The 22,756-nt window shown below is 35.4% G+C and overlaps 1 protein-coding gene across 3 annotated transcripts in view; it reads left to right on the forward strand.

Annotated features, from left to right (window-relative positions):
• unc5db (unc-5 netrin receptor Db) overlaps nucleotides 1-22,756 on the forward strand; it is a 443,298-nt gene that overhangs the window by 182,955 nt on the left and 237,587 nt on the right. The window contains exon 1 of one of the 3 annotated variants that reach the window (XM_087253522.1): nucleotides 5,124-5,414. The exons of the other annotated variants lie outside the window; for them this stretch is intronic. Within the exon in view, the coding sequence (XP_087109648.1) occupies nucleotides 5,306-5,414 (109 nt within the window). The 5' untranslated portion in view covers nucleotides 5,124-5,305. Of the gene's footprint in view, nucleotides 1-5,123; nucleotides 5,415-22,756 lie in introns of those variants that run through there. 3 annotated transcript variants of the gene reach the window in all.

Below are 22,756 nucleotides of genomic sequence, written 5' to 3' on the forward strand. Positions count from 1 at the left end.
ACATACGAAAAAGTCTCTTGGAGCCATATCTCAAACCCAACAGGAAGTTGGATATTTTTCACTTCCTGCGGCAAAAAAGTGGCGTTTTTGCCATTTCCAGGCGTTGTATTTTAACGAACTCCTCCTAGGGATTTTATCCGATCGACACCAAAATTGGGTTTTGTCATCTAATATCGCCTTGGCGATATTAAATTGCGAAGCTGTAGAGTTTTCGTTGATGGGCGTGTCCGTGGCGGCCTCGCAAACTTTGACGATTCGCCACAAAACAGGAAGTCGTTATAACTCAGGCATGCATTATCCAATCTGCCTCAAAATTCACACGCTTGATAAGAGTCCTGACCTGAATACGTTTATATGCTGATATCCAGATACAGTTATAGCGCCACCTGCTGGCCACAGGAAATGGCATGTTTTACAGTGTGACTAACTCCTCCCACAAATTTTATCGTATCAGCACCAAATTTGAGTGGTGTTATCTGAAAGCTCTAGCGATTATATATTGTGAAGATCTAGAGTTTTCGCAGAGGGGCGTGTCCGTGGCACCATGACAAGCCTCAACGCTTCGCCATGGAAGAGGAAGTCCTTATAACTCAACCACACAATGTGCGATCTGCCTGAAACTTCATGAGGTTGATAAAAGTCCTCTCCTGAACACATCTTCATAACAATATTGAAGTGGGCGTGGCAAAATGACTCGACAGCGCCACCTACAAAAACTAATCGGACGAGCCCCCGATCCACGAATCACGCACATGCACGAAAATTGGCACACACCTCAAACATGGCAAAACATACGAAAAAGTCTCTTGGAGCCATATCTCAAACCCAACAGGAAGTCGGTTATTTTTAACTTCCTGCGGCGAAAAAGTGGCATTTTTGCCTTTTCCAGGCGTTGTATTTTAACGAACTCCTCCTAGGGATTTTATCTTATCAACACCAAATTTTGGTTTTGTCATCTAAAGGCCTTGGCGATGTTAAATTGCGAAGCTTTTGAGTTTTCATCGATGGGCGTGTCTGTGGCGGCCTCGCAAACTTTGACGATTCGCCACAAAACAGGAAGTCGTTATAACTCAGGCATGCATTATCCAATCTGCCTTAAAAATTCACACATTTGATAAGAGTCCTGACCTGAATACATTTATATGCTGATATCCAGATAGAGTTATAGCGCCACCTGCTGGCCACAGGAAATGACATGTTTTACATTGTAATATACTCCTTCCGCAAACTTTATTATATCAGCATCAAATTTGAGTGATGTTATTTGAAAGCTCTAGCAATGATATATTGTAAAGATCTAGAGATTTTGCAGAGGGGCGTGTCTGTGGCGGCATGACAAACCTCAACGCTTCGCCATGGAACAGGAAATGCTTATAACTCAACCACACAATGTGTGATCTGCCTGAAACTTCACAAGGTTGATCATATTCCTCTCCTGAACACATCCACATAACAATATTGAGCCTGTCATAGCGCCACCTTCTGGCAGAAGGTAGTTTGGCTTGTAACTCAACCACACAATGTCCGGTCTGCGTGAAACTTCACATGGTTGATGAAAGTCCTCTCCTAAGCACATCTACAAAATGATATTGAGTCTGTCATAGCGCCACCTGCTGATAGAAGGTATTTTGGCTTATAACTCAGCCACATGATCTCTGATCTGCCTGAAACTTCACATGGTTGATTAAATTCTTCTCCTGAAGACATCTACATTGCAATATTGAGTCACAGTCATAGCGCCACCTGCTGGCAGAAGATAGTTTGGCTTATAACTCAGCCACACAAATTCTGACCAGCCTGAAAATTTACATGGTTGATTAAAATCCTCTCCTAAAGACATCTACATGCCAATATCGAGTCACAGTCATAGCGCCACCTGCTGGCAACAGGAAATTACATATAACTCAGCCAAACAATGTCCGATCTGGCTGAAAATTCACATGGTTGATAAAATTCCTCTACTGAAGGCATCTACATGCAAATCTTGAGTCAGAGTTATAACGCCACCTGCTGACAAGAGAAAGTTTGGCATGAATAAGTGATTTTCTCAGGTTCTATATATAAATCGGCTTAAATTAATATTGTTCGCTGTTTTCTGTCATCCTGAGGCCAACAGGCGTTGAGCCCGGGTGCGAGGTCCCTTTCATCGCTGCTTGCAGCTTTAATTGACTTTGTGTTTGTGCATTTAGCAAGTTTTTAAACACGTGAATAGACTAAAATGTCATTTATTTACAGAACTTTGAAAATGTCAGTTTGAATATACAGACTTTTAACTTCATCTCAATCGTGTCTTATATAAAATAAACTGACCTTGAAGTGCTGTATATACAAACAACTTGTACAAAAACAGTGCTCATACCTCTGAAAATCATCAGAACGTTTTTTATCCAACTTTGTAATACAGTTTTCCTCTGGTTGAAAACAAACAGTGCATAATATTCCTTTTTTTGCATAACTCAGTTTAGAGAAAAATGCGATGTTTCTAAATGCCGCCCACCATGAAAGGTTATTCACATTATACATTGAATTGCTATCTCAGATGTAATATTGCCCCCTCAGGTGCATCATTTATGTCTATTGGATATGTAAATTGTTTCTTACTCAGTGCCTGTATCTAACTAAAGGGAAGATTATTGCATTATTGTGAGTCTGTAGCGTGAAAACATGTTTGCACATTGTTCCATTACAGCTTGCTATATTACACACCCTTTAATGCTATATGTATTTACAATATGTTATTTTGTGTTAAGGAGTTCTGTAGGTTTTGACATGTTGCTGTTTACTGAGTAAATTGCTTGCTCAATGCAGTAAAAAGCAAACAATCAACCATTGGAAGACTTCATTTATTGGCCTGTATAAAAGTGCTATAAATGTCTCAATTCATTCTGGCCCTCAAATTTATCAACAAACCATTAAGAATGTTTCACTTTGTTTACAGTAATAGTATACTACCAAACTGTGCAGAAAAATACGTTGTGGCTCACTGTAAACTTTTGACTTGTTTTTGTTGGTAGATAGAAATAAAGGAAATAATTTTTGTTCATATTTTGTTAGATCCTTCCTTGTGAGTTAATATTTATGGATTCTTTACATTTACATTGATGCATTTATCAGATGCCCTTACTAAAGCAATTTGTAAAGGAGCCCCAAGCACTTTATCAAAGAGACAACAATTACAATACACAGGGCAAGGTTTATTAGACAATCAGATTAGAAAACAAGAGGGTAATTGCATTTAAAAATGTCTTCAGCTTCTTCTTTAAAAGGTGATGTAAAAATTCAGTAACATTGGCATCATTCCACCAGAGTGGAACAGAGAGAGTAAAGGTTTTGCAATGTGAAAAAGCTGTATTGAATTCACAATAATGTTACAATGCTTACTATGTTAACACCTAAGGTTGTTATCTGCAGCTGCAACTGATCACAGCTGTGCAGATAATTGGTAAAACAGAAATCTTGTTTTTTTATGTGATATTGTTTGGTTTGAATGTGCTTGAAGACTAGATTCCCACATAAAGTATTAATTAAGTGTACTACATTCAAGTACGCATTTTCACATGTATAGAAAAAGTGTACAACCATAAAATACAATAAATAATTGGAAGAAAATTAGAGAGCGATTACAGGGTTTTCTTTCTTTCTTTCTTTCTTTCTTTCTTTCTTTGTCTTTTTTGTCTTTATATTTTTTTATTTTCTCTTCTTTCTTTTTTTCTTTTTTCTTTTTTACAGTGGAGGGTTCTTCATTTAGCTGTGGCTGTCAATGCTTTTATTTCTGTGTTGAACTGATGTTAGTCATGAATTACTTTTTGCACCCTTTGTAAGACTGTTTTTCATTGTTTCATAGATTGTTGTCATCTTTTGTCATTGTTTTTGTGGCTAGAGTGTTTTTTCAGTTTACTTTTTTATAAACAGTTGTTCTTCTTGGGGTATAGATTTTCACAAAAAACAGAGAACAAGGTCAATTGTACAATTTTATTTTGGGAAGAGCAAAATTGAGTTGACAAAACAAGATGGAAGGTTTCTCAGATGTTGATGTTGTTTGTATTTTAAAAAAATGTTAAAAACTCATTTAAAAATAGATTTCTTTCTTTCTTTCCTTAGTTTCAACAGCTGCCATAGTCGCAAACAGTTAAGCATTAAACCACTTTTAAAACAGCATTTCTGCCTATCATCCTTTGTGCCTAGGAATTTTTTTCATTTTAATATTAATATTTTTTGTGTGTGATCATTTTGGCTCTAATGCAAACAGCATACATTTTGCATTTTAATTGAATTTGTATTCCATCCTCATTTACTTTCATGAGTCTATTTTACACTACACAAAAACTGTTACATTTAAGACCTCCAGGACAAAATTCTCATTGAATCCTCATTGAAGCCCATTAAAAGAGTAATATTTTATCCCATTGCTATTTAAGCAGGAAATCCTACTGCACATATAGCCTCTCATTTTGTTGACAAACCTTGCAACTGTAAAATGTAATATTTGTCTTGTATATTACCCCCCACACACCTTTTATCTGTTTTTAGAACTAAATTAATTTAAATGACGTAATTACAATTATGCGTTGTGGTTTGGATATCAGATTTTGTTTTGTGGGAGTTTTCTGAGAAATTTGTTTAAATGGAATGTTATTAAATGTTAATAAAAGTACTTAAATATCATACTGTACAACTGATTATATATTGATTATTGTCCAAGAGTGCGATATAATAAAAAGTATAATATGTTTTTCATAAAAAAACAACAACAGTGACATTATATAATCATACAGTAATTTAAAATGCTAAAATATTTAAATTAATACATTTTAGGTAATAAACTGGACTTATTTTGGCAAGCTATATCAGTTTATGTGAAAAAAATTTATCAAAACATCACACTTTTATGATAATGTTTTGGAAGCTATTTTGTTCAACTTTTAAAAGTGTATTAACACAAGGGTCAGATTCCATAATACGCAACACAAAAAGCTCCATCAACATTCAATCATAAACCACTGCCAGGACGAATATTCCCACCTGACTGGTGCTGATGCTTATGGTGAGTTTGTCTCCGCCCACCGTGGCGCGCCATTGGCTGCTTCGGCCAGTATGCGAGCGGCACCTGCGAGTCTGAGTGCACTAGAACGAGGCTCTCTAGCGGGGCACAAGCAGGCGCGGTGCCTGAAGTTCAGCGCGCCGGAATGATGATGTCTGCAGATCTTCCAGAAACAAGTCAGACCATTAAAGTCAAAGAGACCGCTAGAGCAAGAAACAAGGAGCTGTCACAACATCATAAAGATGGACGAAATCAGCCCTTAAAATGACTGAGCGAAACAAAACAGAAATGGGAAGTACCAGGAAGAGAGCACGGCGCTTTTTGGAGATCATCACGGTTCTCGCGCTCTGTGCACCGCACGCCAGCGGTCGAGGTAAGGGCTGTGTGTTGGAGAAAATATGGTGTAAAATTTAGAAGGTTATGAGCGCACCAAATCCCCGTTTGCCATTCGTTAAACTTTTATACTGGATAGAGAATCTCCTGAGACCTGTTTGATTTCGCGCATCGCCCGCGCTGTTGTGCACGAGTTCGAGTTTATTGTTTACACAGTAGACAGAGAGTGTTTTTAACACGCGTTAATTGATCCTAAGTATAATTGCAGCCGTGGCAGTATATTCGTCGTTTTAATGGATTGTGGTAGGATGTAAACATCGAGGTGACTTGCAGTGGAATGGAAAGTTTGTAACAAATCAGTTCTGAAAGCGAGCAGTGATTTTTCCACTATTTCAGGATTGTTGGGGGAACAGATGAAACTGAAGAAATATGTAAAACTGGTGCGGGAGTTTTTTTTTTTTTTTTTGATAGAAAGTCAATGTTCAACAGGAGACCATGCGTTTATTGTGTACTCAATGTTATTCAATTCACGCTTAAATGAAAAAATAAGACATTTAAGCCAGTGCTGAAACCAGAGTTTGAGCGCATATCTTCGACTCGAGACAGATGGTTTTATGGTATGTTGTGAAAATTCAGTGTTCAGCAATATTTTTCCTTACGCGTGTCTTGTGTGGGTTATGAAGACTCTTGTGCTGTCTTATGCTGTGTGATAGCTGTTTTGTAATCATAAATTTAGAGGTTTTGTTTTGTATTTATAGGCAACATAACATTTACATTTTTAATTTTTATTGGATAATTCAAAATTAATTTTAATTTACAAAAGCTATGGGTATTTTAATTAGTATTCCTTTGGCCAGAGTTCCTGGAGGCACACCAACAGTTCATATTTTGGATGTCTCCCTTATCTGACCGATTAACTTTAGGTTTTGGAGTCTCTTCTTATGTTCTGATGAGTTGATTCAGGTGTGTTTGATTTCGGAGAGGTTGAAAATGTGTACTGTTGGTGTGCCTTCAGGAATAGGGTTGGGAAACACTGCATTAGACATCATTTATATTGTTACAACAATATAAATGTACAAACAATATCATGGTAATTAAAAAAAATAAATAAATTGCACTGTAAAAAAATGCTGGGTTCCACACAATGGCTTTGTGTTGTCCCAACACAAATCGATTAAGTTAACTTGATTCTTTTCACAAATTGAAGTGGATTGAACAAGTAGCAAAACATTATTTTAGTGTGTGTGGTTGCATTTACATTTTTTAAAGTTAATTATATTTAGTGTTGTTATTCCAGGTTTCCCATGCTTATTGAACACCTTTTTCTAAACTAATTAAAATGTACTAAAATGTTAAGTGAAGTGTAAATAAATTTTTGATTATCGATTGATCTCTGCAATCTCTATGAAACATTTATTTATTTACTTATACTTACTTATTTACAATTATCCAGTTGTCCTGAAAGACTTAAGCTTTTATAAGCTCTCCAAAAGGTCAGGTTTTAAGTCACAGCAGCTTGTTATTCTTGCCTGAGATGTCTTGAAGCTTGTGAGATTTAGCTGTTCTGAAATCAATGTGGATGAGCATCATATCTTCACAATGAGTACTACTCACGTCAAGGGTCAGGAACTGAGACCTCTTGCGTGCTACACTGCTCTCAGCGAGCCCAATGGGGCCTATATGAATTTTTAAAAGGGTTCTCAATGCATCCACTCGAGCGTGTGTGCCCCGTGGATCCCACATAACGGCACGCGATGGTTAGCTTTCTTTTTCCCTCCTAGCAGAAGGTGGCACAGATTGCATCGACATGAGAGTAAATTAATGTCTATCAGCACAAGTTTGTACAATGGCGAAGCTAAAATATAGCTCCACGGATAATCTTAAGTTTTTTAAGTATGTGGAGCACCCTGATTAGTCATTCCTGCTGTTGGAAAAGTTGGCACAATGTTTACCAAATCACTTTCAGATGCTTGTACTTAAGACTTTTGGATTTAGTCAGAATAAAATAATTTATTTAAATGTCATAAATGTTTTAGTACAAGTGAAATTGTCATCTTTTCCATGCAAAGTTGAACTGACAGACTTATGAAGATATGCACTTAATTCTGCATATTAAATAGACTTCAGTTGGCCTTATGCACTTTCTTTGAGGCCAATATCTATTTAATTGTTCAATTTGATTAGGCTATACATTATGTGAACTTTTGCTGAATAAAGTCTCTATTGACTTTGCATAAACTTGCTGTAGCTGTATTAGATCTGCACATGTAAATATTAGTTTACCTTTTACTGAGGGATTTATTCTAAATATATAATACTGCACAAATATAAATACATACACAGTGTTTTAGCAGCAACAATCTAATTTTAGAAGTGCAGAGTTGTCTAGCGGCCAAACTCCACTAGTGGACCACTCATTGAGAGAAAGCAGCCAAATCTGGAAGCGACACAGGTTCTGTGCATTTTCCTCGCAGTTATAAAAATCCATCACCAGCTCGCGTCTGCTTGCGCTGTGCCAATGCAGTGCTGCTCACTGCTCAAATTTACATTTAAATGAAACCAAATGACTGAACACTCACAAATGAGAGTCAGTAAAAAAGCACCACCTTCTTGTTTAGCCAAAATACGATTCTTGAAACTGCTATTAGGCTCTAATAGGATCAACAGCGGTAAATAAGGAAATTACATGAAGGATCCCTGCTTTTTTTTTTTTGAGAAAGAAAAAGAATTCTCATATTTGGCCTCCAGAGATGGAATAAATCAGGTAAGTGAAAGTACCTAGAGAGTGTAACCTTGAGCATTATTATAACCTCATAGCCACACTTGTATGTGTGTGCAAAAGAAGAAAATGAGCCTGCTGTGACTGCTTTTCACTATGCATTTCTTCAGCTGGGGGCTGTGTGTAAATATTTATTTTTTGGACGGTGAGGAGTGAATTTAACTACATTAGTTTAAAGTAGAAGCAATGTGGGCCGCTCTGCCATCAGGCTTTATTCTGTTTTTCATCTCCTCTCTCCCACCTTCAGAATGATCAGTGAAGCGCATAGTCAAAGTGTTTAATCATGTGCAAGCTGTAAAAAGATGCTATAAACTTGCACATATTCAAGAGATATAGAAATAATGTTTCAAAGTGAGCATTGTTGGCATTCAAATCTTCTTGTTTTCTAATTTAAGCTTATGTTTGAAAATGCAAGATAATATCTGGGCAGATGTTTTCACACATTTTGCAACACTTATGAAGTTGCTTTTGCTTAGGGCTGCACAATATATCGTTTCAGCATCGATATCGCGATGTGATCATTTGCAATGTTGAGTTTGTGATATAATTTATCATCTGCATGTGTTTTAATGCCTGTGATTGTATAATGATTTTAAAAGCATTTAGGTATAAGAAATTGTACTATTTGTGGCCTTAACTAATGATTGATTTTATTTAATTTTTTAAAATTTATCATTCAGTTACTTCTGATGGTATGATAACCTTGGATTAAAATATCACTGTTTTACGGTATCTCGGTATTGTGATTACTGCTCTAAAAAATGTTCTTTTAAAATGTCTGGTTAAAAAACTAAAACTTTTTCTTTTCCTCTTTAAACACAATATATTTTATTTTGAGAAACATAATATTTTGGAACAGTAAACATGTCAGACTAAATTAATTATTGACTACTGCTGTTTTCATTTGTTTCAAAACAGATTTTTTTAATATTTAAATCGGCATCTTTGGATCTTTTCTGCTGGAGATATGGTTTTCCTAAAAAAAAAAAAAAGAAAAAAAAAATCGTACACATATAGGTTTGTTAAAGCAAAAACATGTTGACGGTTTTTGAAAACCTTGTCTTTTCCAAATCGCGGTATACCTTGAAAACGGTTATCGTCCCATGTCTAGTTACTCTACTTGAATACTGTTAGACTAGAGAAATGATAAACACTTTATTTCAATTGTATATATTTTCTTATTTATATTTCTAGATTGTTATGCATGAAAATACAACACAGGCAAATAGTGAAATTCACTGCAAATAGCACAGACCACAACAAAAACGGATCGGGGGACCCCAAAAAGTTTATAAATTGTTTTTTAGATTTTATGGAGATGCGAATAGTAAACTTTAATTCATCAATCTCTGACTGAACGTGCGCATGAAAATACTCAAAACAAATGCAAATACAGAAACGCACTGCAAAAAGCACAGACAACAATGAAAATGTGTTGGGGCACAACAGAATTTTTTTTAAGATTGTTTATTAGATTTTATAGATATGCTCTCCCACTGCAGAACCATCCCAGTTGATCTAACTTTATAAATTCTTTCCAAATAGAGAAATGAAGTCATATAGTGAAATTGTATTCACATCGCAATGTATATTGCAAAGTAACAAATTATCGCAATGTTGGAATTTTCCAATATCATGCAGCCCTACTTCCGGTAACATCCACACAGACACGTGTAATTTTGTACATTAGATATTGTAAAATATTATATTCAGAAAAATTCGTATTGCTGCAGTCAGAGAAGAGTTGTGCGAATATTGAAAAATTAAATATCTTAATGGATTCAGACAATTTTTGCATAATTTTATAAATGTGTACGTAAATGTCATATATTACACTGTCTTCCTTTTACAATGCAACTAGTAAGATGCAGAAAGCTACACTATTTAAATTAAATGACTAACTTCAAGTTCAACAGCAACAAAATAGCTGTGTGTAGAAAAGCTTGTTTTTCTCTTTGGAGATGCACAATATGTTTTGACCCCAAGGTTAATATGAATATTTACCATATTTTTTTTGCATTGCCTAGAGAATAAAAGGCCTTCTTATCTTCAGTAATGTACACATTGTCTTTATATGGTGTTGCTGATAAAATCTGAAAGTTTGAAGATTTTCGTTCTCTTACACCTAAATATTTGACTTGAACCAAGTTTTTACCCAAGGCTGAATTAAACAGCCCTGGCCTGCATAGTTTCATCTTGTGTAAAAACGTAAGTAGTTTAAAGATAGTTTGAAAAAAATGAAATGAAAATTTACTCAGCATTTACTTGAAATATGTAACTATTTAATTCATATTAGAAAACAAACGTGGAAGTCAATGGTTCAGCTTTCTTGTGTGTTTAACATAAGTACAAACAAACAAGTAAAGTTTTCATTTTTGGGTGTTTTCATCTTCTTACCATATTCCTTCTTGGTCAAAATTAAAGGTTCAAGAAGGTAGAAATGTGTACTTGTGAAAATGAACCACCCTATAGACAGCTTTCTTATCTCTATTTCTAAAAGTGTAGTAGATTTGCTGTAATGTACACAAAATGTAAAGTTTCATAAAATGCAGCAAGGGTGAGATTTTACTTGTCAAGTTATGATTGACAACACCGTAGTGGCAGATTTCAAAAGCAGTAGATCATGGCATGAGTGTCATTGACAAATAACTATGTCTGTCAACCAAGGCATGTGAAAAAATATATTTTTAATTAGTTTAATTAATTCATTAATTCATTATTATTATTATTAATAATAATAATAATAATAATAATAATAATAATAATAATAATAATAATAATAATAATAATTCCCTGTTAAATAATCTTTTCATCTGGAGCCGTTTTATTGTAAATAAACAGTTAAAACGGTCAGTAAGATGTTTAAGAAATTAATTGCAAAGGATGGAATAAATGGCATACATTAGAAAAAAGCTGAAAATAAATTATACAGTTTAGCCTATTAAAATAATAGGTTATTATACAGAAATAGAATCAAGTTATCAAATCTAATTAACTTTTTGTTCACTGAATAATTTAAAAATATTCTGCTTAAAGAGCAGCAAATGATTTAGATTTTTTTTGTTTGCTTACATTAAATAGCAGAGGTGTCACTTTTCAGAATGTACAGATCTATAACAAACAGATTTGATTGCTTTACTAATGCTTTATGCTTATTTAAGACAAAGTTAGTTGTGTTTAAAATAAAACACCAAGATTGAAATGTTTACATATTATTATTATTATTATTATTATTATTATTATTATTATTATTATTATTATTATGTCTATTTGTTTGTTTAAACACGCACCCAAAACCCAGAGTGTCCACTTTCGCTCCTCTTCAAATCGCATGTACAAAATCCCTTTGGGGAACAGTGTCTCTTCATAACTATGGAATGTGTCTGACAGTCATGCACCGCTACATGAACTGACTGATTTGAGGGTTGCATAGCACAGCCAACAGCACCTGTAATGAAAAAAAGTGAATCCTGCTATTTTTATATTCTTTTCAAAGTGTTTTCAATTCCAAGTCTCTTTGGATAAAAGCGCCTGCTAAATGACTAAATGTAAATACAATTAAAGCTTAATTTTCCATTTAACAGCAAGGGGCATCCCTTGGTGGTTTGGTGTATAATGCATAAAAGGACGATTAGCTATTTTAGTGTTTCCCAACCATGTTCCTGGAGAACCACCAGCTCTGCACATTTCCATGTCTCCTTAACTAAGCACACCTGATTCAGATAATCAGCTCATTAGCAAAGACTGAAAGACCTACAGTACAATGGGTGTGACAGACAAAGGAGACATCCAAAACATGCTGTGCTGGTGGTACTCCAGGAACATGGTTGAGAAACACTGGACTATTTGATGATGTTCATGACCACCCTTCATTGAAAGATTAATTATCTAGGAGAAATATGGGAAAATACTTCAATGTAATTATAGCGGGAAAATACAGCAGAATCCCAGGAAAAATAGAAGGGTTGACAGCAGCAAATATCTGACAAATGTGCAGTAGTAATCACTAGATTGTGAATTTGAAAGGCAAAAGTGCACAGTCAATTGTTAGTGGCTTAATGACGATTATATGTTTCTCAGCTCTGTTATTGGAAATAGCATATGTCGTTGTACAGTAGGTTTAGTTACTGATGTGAAGACATCTTTTTGTTAAATTCCTAATTTCAAACAAATAAAAAAATGAAATAGGGTGATGTGGTGGCGCAGTGGGTAGCATGTTTGCCTCACAGTAAGAGGGTCGCTGGTTCGAGCCTCGGCTGGGTCAGTTGGCATTTCTATGTGGAGTTTGCATGTTCTCCCCGTGTTCGCTTGTGTTATCTCTGAGTAATCCCGGTTTTCCCCCACAAGTCCAGAGACGTGGTATAGGTGAATTGGGTAAGCTAAATTGTTCGTAGTGTATGTGTGAAAATGAGGGTGTGTGGATGTTTCCTAGTGATGGGTTGTGGCTGGAAGGACATCCACTGCGTAAAACGTATGCTGGATAAGTTGGCGGTTCCTTCTGCTCTGGCGACTCTGGATTAATAAAGGGACTAAGCCGAAAAGAAAATGAATGAATGAATAAAAAATCTAATAAGCACACGGCACTGTTTTTAGATCATTTTGTTGTGTTCTATAACTGTGGTAGATCGATGTGGTGTACACTTCCACACAGGTTTTGCTGTAATAAATGAGTTTAATGTCTCAGAAAATGGACTAAAATGAGTCCTTGTACCTGGAAACAAGAACATCACCTGGAAGTTAATTGGTTTGTGATGGAATGCCTAAAATAGGTCCTGTGCTTAATAAACGTTCTTGACTTTTTTTTTAAATGATTTTATGAGTCTTGAAAAAGGCAGTTGCTAACAAGTGGCTAAATGAGACTAGAAGTTGTCTGGGACATTAAATGCTGAGCAGGAAAATTCAATTCACTCATTAGTCTGCTTTCACAACATTGTATTTATTTAGTACTAGATGTGTTTCAAACTATTCTAGCTCAACATTTTTACAAGATTAAAAGGTTTGTTAAAAGCTTATTAATGTTGACTGAAGTCATATAGTAGCCGAAACCTTTGCTTTTTACTTGTGCCGGTTGTATATTGCCTTAAAATGTAGAGAAGCTGGTTTAGAAATGTAAACTTTAGTTGGTTACGCAGTTTATTTTCTGCGATGATCCAAAATCCAATGGAAAAATCCTTAGGATTTTTTAAAACATTGATTTGTTGCAGAACTCTGCTATACTTTGTGTTTTCTGGTTCAGGAACCTTTTCCCTGTCAGTGTTTACAGATGGCACAGACCAAATGAGCTTTTTATAAGCTGGTTTTATGATAGAGTCCCTTTTGCCCAGGCAGTTGTTAGGTTTGCAAGATTTATCTGTGTCTGCTCAGCAAGAATATCACTCTCTGTCCTACAGTAAATTGTTTTATCCACACACATTAAAGTGTACCATGAAATATCCAAAGTGTTCTTCCTTTCATTTACAGTTTTATTTACCTCTATATGCGGTAAAGAACAGCCTGCAGGCCTTCCTATGGCATCAGAAAAGTAATATTGAAGTTCAAAAGTGTAGCTTAAAGAAGAACAGTTTTCTCTGATTAAAGCCTTAAACCACTGTTGTTGTTTTTTTATATGTAACCTCCTTCTGACCACTGATTCTTAAAAGATTTCATATAAATAGAAATGCACAAACCGTTTATTTTACTTTAGTTTAATTAAGATTTGGACAGTAAGTTAAGTGTAGTATTGTCGTTTCATGATCGTGTAGGAGTAAATAACGGAAGATCAAAAGAAGCAGTAAGTGTGGGGGGAGAAACCAAACTTTGATCATCTCTGGTGGCATTTATTGATTGGTTTCTTCTTTCAGCTTGACTAGCTTCCACATTACACATGCACACTTTCTCCGATCTGCTTTGAGATGTGTAAAAATCACTGTTTTTTTTTGGAGTGCCTCAAGCCATTTTTTGCTCTCTCTTTACTGCATGCTCCAAGTTTCGATCATAAGTGCCCTTTTCTTTTGTTCCAGCGGTAAAGTATTTCTGAGTACGACCTACAGTGGGCTTCACCCGCCTCTCACTGGTGCTACATTCTTCTTATCCGTCCCAGGAGCATCCTCAGCAGCTTCTTTGTTGATTTAACCTGCACCTACACCAAGGGTCATGTTAATTCCAGTGCTTTTTGATGCTGCATCTAGGAGTCATAGATCTGAAAGAGGACAAAAGAGTTCTGGAATATTCTGTAATCGTTTTACAATGCGTTTGATCCAGTAGGATGAAGTAGGTCATAAACAAAATTATTTTGAACTCTTTTAAACATGAATTTAGATTTCTGTCTTCTACAGTGCATTAACATAAGATTTCAGGCTTATTTTCTAATTTCACACTGTTAATTATTCATATAGCATCCAGTTTACTAAATGATTCTCTGTTCAAGCCCAAAGCATAATATGTTCATTTAGAGGTTAATCTACCTTTGAATCATAAGCAACCAATTAGACAGCCCTTGGCAACACTGACTATTGCAGCCTTTGGCAGATTATGAAAAGCATTTTTGCTTAACTCCTGTTAAAATATATGCATTGTTTCGACCCCAACCCAAAGGTTACCAATATTAAAGGCTTTCAAATGAAATTTGAATTTTCATAGAGATTAAATTATCATTTGTCATAGAAATGCAATGTCCAAAATGGGCATATTGATAAGCACGAGGTAAGAGGCATATGCAGATCAACAAGGATGAGTGGACAGATTTTATAGCAGTGTACAAAATCTCAAAAATCCTTTAATGGGACGGTTTCTGAAGACATCTTTAGCTGTTACCTTGGAACATACATTCACATCCATATATATTTAGAATGAGGGTCGGAGCACTGGGTCAGCTGATGGGCCAGGTGAGATTTAGCTTACGCAGCAGTAGGACAACAGGAGAAAGCTAGATCAAATGGAAAACCCTCTGGGTAATAACACTCTCACCTTGAAGTGCTTTACAGTATCACATTACACATTAAGCCAGTGGTAGAAATACATTTCTTTTTCGTTGTTTATGTTTTTGGTTTAGTTGTTTAGGTTAATATTTGATAACTCAATTTCAGTACTTTTTTTCTTAAACGTATAAAACACTGTGTCATCAAATATTCCGCTCATGTCATAAAGTTTGTGAGTAGCTTGACCAGAACTGTAGTCGTTTAATGATGCATCATAAGTAAAATGGATTCAGACTGACATCCAGGGTCAAACTGCACCGAAGAGCAAACTCAACTGTTTTAAATATTAATAGCTACATTTCATAATTCGCTGTAAATACAGAATTATAGGTTGATATTTCTATCAAATGAATAATAGTGTGGAATTTGTATGCTTTTTCGACAACCTGTTTTCACCAAGTAGGACATATTTCTGGATTAACATCTCCATTGATCCTGGAAGAACATTTCAATCAGCCAATCAGAATTAAGGGATATGTTTACAGTTTATGTTAGGTTTAGGCTTACGGCTAGGTTTGTGCACTTCTACGTGATTGTCATGCAACTATTATTCCCCTCTGATTTTGGGCATAATTTACAGTATGGTTGGGTTTAGGGGTAGGGAATAGGTATGGATTACATTTTCAAACAAAAATGATGTTCCAGGATCAACATACTGTATATGTTAATCCAGGATCGCATCGTACTTGGCAAAATCATGATGTGCATAATTTTTTTTTCTTCTCTTTTATTAGTTTAGTGTCGACACCAGACTCGGAGACACCCAGAGAATGGTATTTTTCCAAAATAAATGAAACTTTATTTAAAATACTAGTTGTACTTTGGTGTTACAGTGTAGTCATTGTATTTCAGCATGTGATCAAAATTGTACATTTGTACACAAGTTTTATATTTTCGATCTTTTATGTGTTGAACTTTACAGCAATAATTATTTTATATTTTTTAGTCCATGTAAAAATAATTAAAAGCTTATTTAAATTTTCGGCAAATGCAGAAGTGTGATAAAGACACTGTCCATGGAGGCATTAAAGTGATAGTTCACCCATAATGATAATTTGCTTATTACAGTACTTCGCCTCAGGCCATGCAAAATGTTGATGAGTTTTTTTTTTATTATTATTCATGTATTAGTAAAACAATGAAGACAAATCGTCCTTGGTGATTTATAAAAAGCATGTCAACAACTATGGCCATTTTAGGTAAGCAACAACAACACACCGGCAACAAAAATATTAATATTAGCAGCTCTTAACAATGAAGTGCTTAGGACTGAGTTAATTCTTGGTAAAAATGTTGTTGATAATATGTAGTTTCTTTCATAGACCAACCATTTTGGACTTCAATGTATGCCACGTATTAGTTTTGTTTTGCATATATATGTTTGGTGTTGTTGACACTCGAAGTGCTGGTAGCTGTTGATTTTTGAATTTTAAGAAATCACCAAATACCATGTTTTTTTTTTTTCCTCTTTATTGTTCTGAGGGTGAATACATTTACAGCAAATACTAAACATTTCATGCAACAAATGCATGCGTAACTAATTGGTCTATTGTAAACATTTTAGGTATCCTCTGTCGACCCTCCTGTCAGGGTTTCTGTTGCTGAATATTTCCTCTGAATTAGGGCTGCACAATATAGTGTTTTAGCATTGATATTGCAATGTCCGCGTTTGCAATTGTCACATTGAAAGATATGAAATGTTGAGTCTGAATTATAGTTGAGCAGGAGCTGCAGATTATTATTTATATGGACATATGATATATGCAAAAACAAATTCTTAGCATTTTTTTTCTTGTTTTCAGTCCAAGTATCTACATTTAAAAATGAAAACAAGATTATTTTACCTACCCCACTGGCAGAAAATTAAGCTTGTTTTAACGGGTAAAACTCTTAATTTTGATTTATTTCTTCTGAAGGTAAAAACAAAACAAGAATTTTCTTACTCTAAGGACTTTTTTTAAATATTTGAACTGGAAATGAGACTAAACGAAGTAAGAAACAAATTTTTTGCATTGTGAATATTCATCTTCTGTACCTGAAAACTACCCAGAAAACCATCAAAAAGTGCTATTCAAACTATCTTGTGAAGCTGTATTGATATTGCAATATCAGATTTTTCCAATAATCTGCAGCTGTATTCTGAATTTTCGGTTAAGCGGGACATTTAAAATCTCTTTTTTTTTTGATAGTAGTTTCACTTAAGCAGTGAAGCTGTAATGGCACTTCTTTCTCAGGTTATGTTTTTTAAGTAATGCTTTCCTTGTAACATTATTTAGCGGTGGATCATTAATGTCAGCTTACCATATGTGCACAATCTAGAAGCATGTTTTCTAAAGCGTTCGCATGACTGAGGTTTACTGCATTCATACCTTGCCCTTCACCGTGTTCATCTTCATACTGTAGATGCAGCAGGCTCATAGTGATTTAATGTCTGATGCACTGGAAGGACACGCAGATAAAAGCCATCTATCCAATCTAAATGATCCCTCATTCCCATTTCCATACAACATATATAATGCTCGTCCTTGTCGTCTATAAACCGTCTACCATCCAAAAGGGCAAATATCAAATTGGGAACCACAATTAAAATCACACCTGAGCTTTTGGAATGTAAAGGCTGCTGCTAGGTCAGACAGGGCTTTTAAAACTGTCCTTCCACCATCGTTAGAGTGTCTTATGGTCAGGACTCGGGGACTGTTTGCATGAATACAGACTCGGCAGAAATCGCAGCTCTAATGGCTGTGACATTTTATCAGGGAAGCGCGAGCCAGTATATCAACGGAATGGGCGTACATGTCTAACAGTGTAATTTGTTTGTGTAAATATATAAATGAGTGGGCAGGCGAATATGAATTTTGAATAAACTGTAATTAATGGAAACGCATCGATTGTGCATCCGGGGTTCAAATAATTAATGAGGCTCTGTGAAATATTTATGCTGTCTAAATGAAGTGCTTCTCTGAAAGCAGTCAGGCTGAAATGTAAACTCAGCCCATCTACTACATATTAAGCAAAGCATCAATCTGTGAGCTTCCTTTTCATCATATAGACATGTGGGACAAAATGAGAGCAGGATCAAAGTAATTATGTTACTCTCTAGAAGCAGTGATTCTCAACTGGTGGGTCATGACCCAAAAGCGGGTCGCAGAAACATTGTAGGTGGGTTGCGGAGTGTAATTGTGATGCATGACTTTAATTTTGAAAGACTTTTTAAGAGTTCTATATATTGTTTGACAAATGTTAGCAGGTTTGGCATGCTGTCCCGGGAGAGAACCCTGAGCTCGAAGATAATTGAGCCCAGGGCTCCCGCCTGGTCGATTGAGCATGTAAGGGGGGTGCGAAACTACAGAGCTCCCTGTAGTAAAGGAAGAAAGGGTGGAGAATGGGTGGATGGAGGTTTTCTTCGGAAAACGAAGATAGGGTAGTTTTTACTAGACTACTTATAGTGAATTTGGAATAATCTGATTGGTTAGCTAATGATTGAAGATGAGAGACCAGCTGTAGTCAATCATATCGCGTGCTCCACTCAAATTTGTTTGTAAAACTTAACTTGAGGTCTGAGGCTACTGTCAGATGTGGTTCTTGCTCTTATATACCAGTGTTGAGGTTGCAGCATAGCAATCCCAAAATCCTGCTGCTTTCATGCACCCAGTGCTTCGCTTTAGCCTGGTTTTGAATGAGAAAAAGTGTAATGGTCCATATTGCGAATGAAGCCCTGCCTTCTAGGACAGGAGCCAATCATCGATCGATGACAGGCCTGGACCAGACGTGAGGTACTGGAGATTTTGTGCGATTGGAACGTTTAGAAATTAAACTAAAGAGACAGTTATTGTTTAAGTTTATTGGCGATTCCTAATGTGAAATTTAATTGTAAGCTTTGCAAGCTATTTTGGAGAATTTGATGTTTCCGGGAGGCGGTTCAAAAGATGGCTGCCATGAAATGACTTTCCTTAAAGGGACTTTTCCGTTTCATTTTCACACCAGGAATTTTTTTTTGGAATTTTTATCATGTATTAAAACTAATATCATGTTTAATATATGTATTCATTTGTTTGCCGTTTGTAATTGTATACTTATCATTTAAATGTTCTTTCAATTTCTGTAAAAAATAAAGCTAACACAAGCACAGCATTTTTGTTATTTATTACGGAAAATGTCTTTCATCTAAGGAAACCAGTTAGGTACTCCTATTTAAAAATGGATAATTCTCACAAAAACTTGTAATTACTTTGTTTATTCTCCCTCATGCTCTCATTTTGGGCCGACACAGTGGCTCAGTGGTTGCCTCACAGCAAGAAGGTCACTGGTTCGAGTCCCGACTGGGTCGGTTGGCATTTCTATTTGGAGTTTGGATGTTCTCCCTGTGTTGGCGTGGGTTTTCTCTGGGTGCTTCGGTTTTTCCCATAAGTCCAAAGACATGCGCTATGGAATAATTGAATCACCAAAAATTGGCTGTAGTCTATGTGTTTGAATATGTGGGTATGGATGTTTCCCAGTACTGGATTGCAGCCGGAAGGGCATTTGCTGCGTAAAACGTATGCTGAACAAGTTGGTTAATTAATGATAATAATAATAATAATAATAATAATAATAATAATAGGCGGCTCATTCCTCTGTGGTGGCCCCTGATGAATAAAGGGACTTAAGTAAGGGAAAATTAATGAATAAATGTTCTAATTTTCTATTGACTTTTATAGTAGGAAAAAATACTCCCAGCAATCAGCCTTTTTCAGAATAAATTCTTTTGTGTTCAACAGTAGAAACTCAAATAGGCTGTGTCAATAAAATTTATTGTGACTTTATGATTATTAGAAAATATGGGTCCTATGGACAAACCAGTTAGGAACCACTGCTCTAGAGAGAATAACACGGCTTTTATGCACCCTTTTGATCCGTCTGAGGTCAGCATTTGTAATGATTTCAAAGTCAAACCTTCATATTCATGCCAAATATAGGTTTGATGTTACTGTCGCTTGTAATTGCAGGATACACGGTATGAATTTCAACACAATTTCCTGAAAGTTTTATTGAATATGAAATTTTTGCACCCTTCACATCTTTTTATATGCAGCGCTTTGGTTATGACTGAAAGCCTATAATTCAGCGTCACTGCTGAGCTGCTAAAAATACATGGCAGTAGTTTAGCAGATGTCACTTAAACACTAAATCACTCTGTTAGACAAGGTACAGGGTATGTCAAGTTAACAGTGATTATAACATCCAAGTCTATTTTGAGATGTAGCTTTCCTGAAAACTACAGTAGAACATTATAATTTATAACAAACATAATATGTTTTACTTCATTTTCAGTTGTTTGAAACGGTAAGAATCTTATTATGCTCCAGATGGATTTTTTAAATATTAATAATTATGCCCAGTTTTGCAGTCTGCTGCTTATTGCATCTTAACGTTTGAATATGAGTAAATGTCTTTTTTTGATTTAGATTTTTTTTTTGTAGATGAAAGCCCTCCAGTGCTGCCAAACAAGCATATAAGATCAGCAGCAGTCATTTGTGGCACTTTGGGCAGCTCAATCCATTTGTGCTCACGAGTTTGAATCCCCACATGAATGTGGTGGTTACGGTTGTGGCTCTGATTTCGTTCAGATCAGTCAAGGAAAAGGCAGAGACAGCGGACAGGGAATTAGCTGGGGTTCATTTGGTTGGTGATTAATTTCCAGAAGAAGTATTACTGACTCTTAGACACAGAAGAGTGTGGATATTGTAACAAATACCACAAACCACTCTCTTGGGTGGTTTGTAGTATTTTTTTCCTCTCTAAGGTGATTTAATTTTTTGTGAAACATTTTCTTGATAATTTTGTTATGCCCCATTTTGATCTGAGTTTTTGAATTGAAAGCAGTTTGCACTGTATAAAGGTTAATCTAGGAATGAAGAAGCCACAGAACTGTACTTTTAATATGGTATATTTAATTTTTTCTTGTTGAATAAATCTCTAAGACTCTAGTGGTGAGGTTAAAAGATCAATAAAACCGTCACTAGGGTTCTAATTTATCACAATAGACTTTTAATTTAATTTAGGGCTGGGCAATATGACCAAAATTCAATCTTGTTTAACTCTTTTCCATATTGAACAATAACTCTATACATTTCGATATAAGTTGTTAAAGCTTCCAGATTTTTAAAAGTATCCAACAATGACTGAAGCCATAAAAATGAGAGGGTCTATTAAAAAGCATAACATATTTTTGGCCGATAAATATTCGGTGGCTGAAAATTCGCTACATTTCTAATATCAACTCACTTTTAAATTCCCATTGTTGTATATTTCTGCTGTGTGATTTGTCTCTTAGATCGAAATAGAGTAAAAAAAGTCTAGAGCTTATCAAAGTTATTCACATAAATTTTATTGCAATTCAATATAATATTGTTTACCGCTCAAGCCCCAATTAAATTAAATTAAATTAAATTAAATTAAATTATTCTCATTCCATTTTAGACTAATTTTGTTCATGACAAATTTGCAATTCTATGTTGTTGTACAGCTAAGTCTATTTTTATGATTGGATTATGTGATTCTATCACTACAGGGGTTCCTCGTTAAAGGGGAAATTAAACACTCAATCAAGTTTACATTTATTTTGTACGTTGGATCCCATTTCATTGAAAATATGTTTAACAAATTCGATTTATTATATAACCATTTAGAAAAAAACGGTATGCTTTACTATAGCTTTTATACCTAGGGCGCCGCCATCTTGGAATCTCGCTGTGTCTGACGTCACAAGGTTGGTTCCATTCCCTCTGCTGAACAAATACAGTGGAAATAATGGACTGAACACGGAGACTGCAAAGCATAATTGTTTTTTGCAATGCTTGAAATTGTGGACGTGGAGCTGGTGCAAATACAAGCATCAGCTGTGTGTCTAACATAAAAAATATGTTTATTCTATTTTTCTTTTTTAATTTAATTTAATTATCGATCATTTGATGTGCTTTGCTTCACTCTCTGTATTACACTGCCTGTATGGGTTTCAAGCATGGTAGTAAAGGGCTGAGACTTGACAGCCTAATTTAACCCAATTCATGAAGTTGTGGACGTGCATAGCAGAGCTAATGCAAATACAAAAAATACAAGTGTTTAAGCATCTTAAATTTTGTATTTTTCTTTTGTTAATATCTTTTGTTTGATGCGCTTTGGTCCACTCTTTCATGCTGCTCCAGTGCTGCCTGACGAGGGGCATTACATTCAGTTTAATGCAATGATTAAAATGATAAATGACTTCATGCTTTACCAAGTCACGTCTATGTAGATTATATCAAGACATATTCCCTCTTCAAGTCGATCAACTCGATCTCTCAACATGTATGAAGGATAGAAAAACCTGTCATGTGAAAAACCGTGCTGATCTTGTTTGGTTTGTTCACGAACAGAGGTGAGGGCTGTAGTAGTGAAAAGTGAAAGTACCTGCCCCATTACATCTGTAGCGGACCTTGTTGAAGCCATTCGAACCTTGTTGTAACCATTCGATAAAAACCCATACAGGCAGTCAGGCAGCGCAATACAGAGAGAAAAAACAAAGCACATCAAATAATCTGTAATTAAAAAGAAAAAAAAAATAGAATTAATATATATTTTTTATATTAGACACACATCTGCTGCTTGTATTTGCACCAGCTCCACGCC

This window comes from Danio rerio, chromosome 5 (assembly GCF_052040795.2).
Source record: "Danio rerio strain M-AB ecotype USA chromosome 5, GRCz13ab, whole genome shotgun sequence".
Lineage (NCBI taxonomy): Eukaryota > Metazoa > Chordata > Actinopteri > Cypriniformes > Danionidae > Danio > Danio rerio.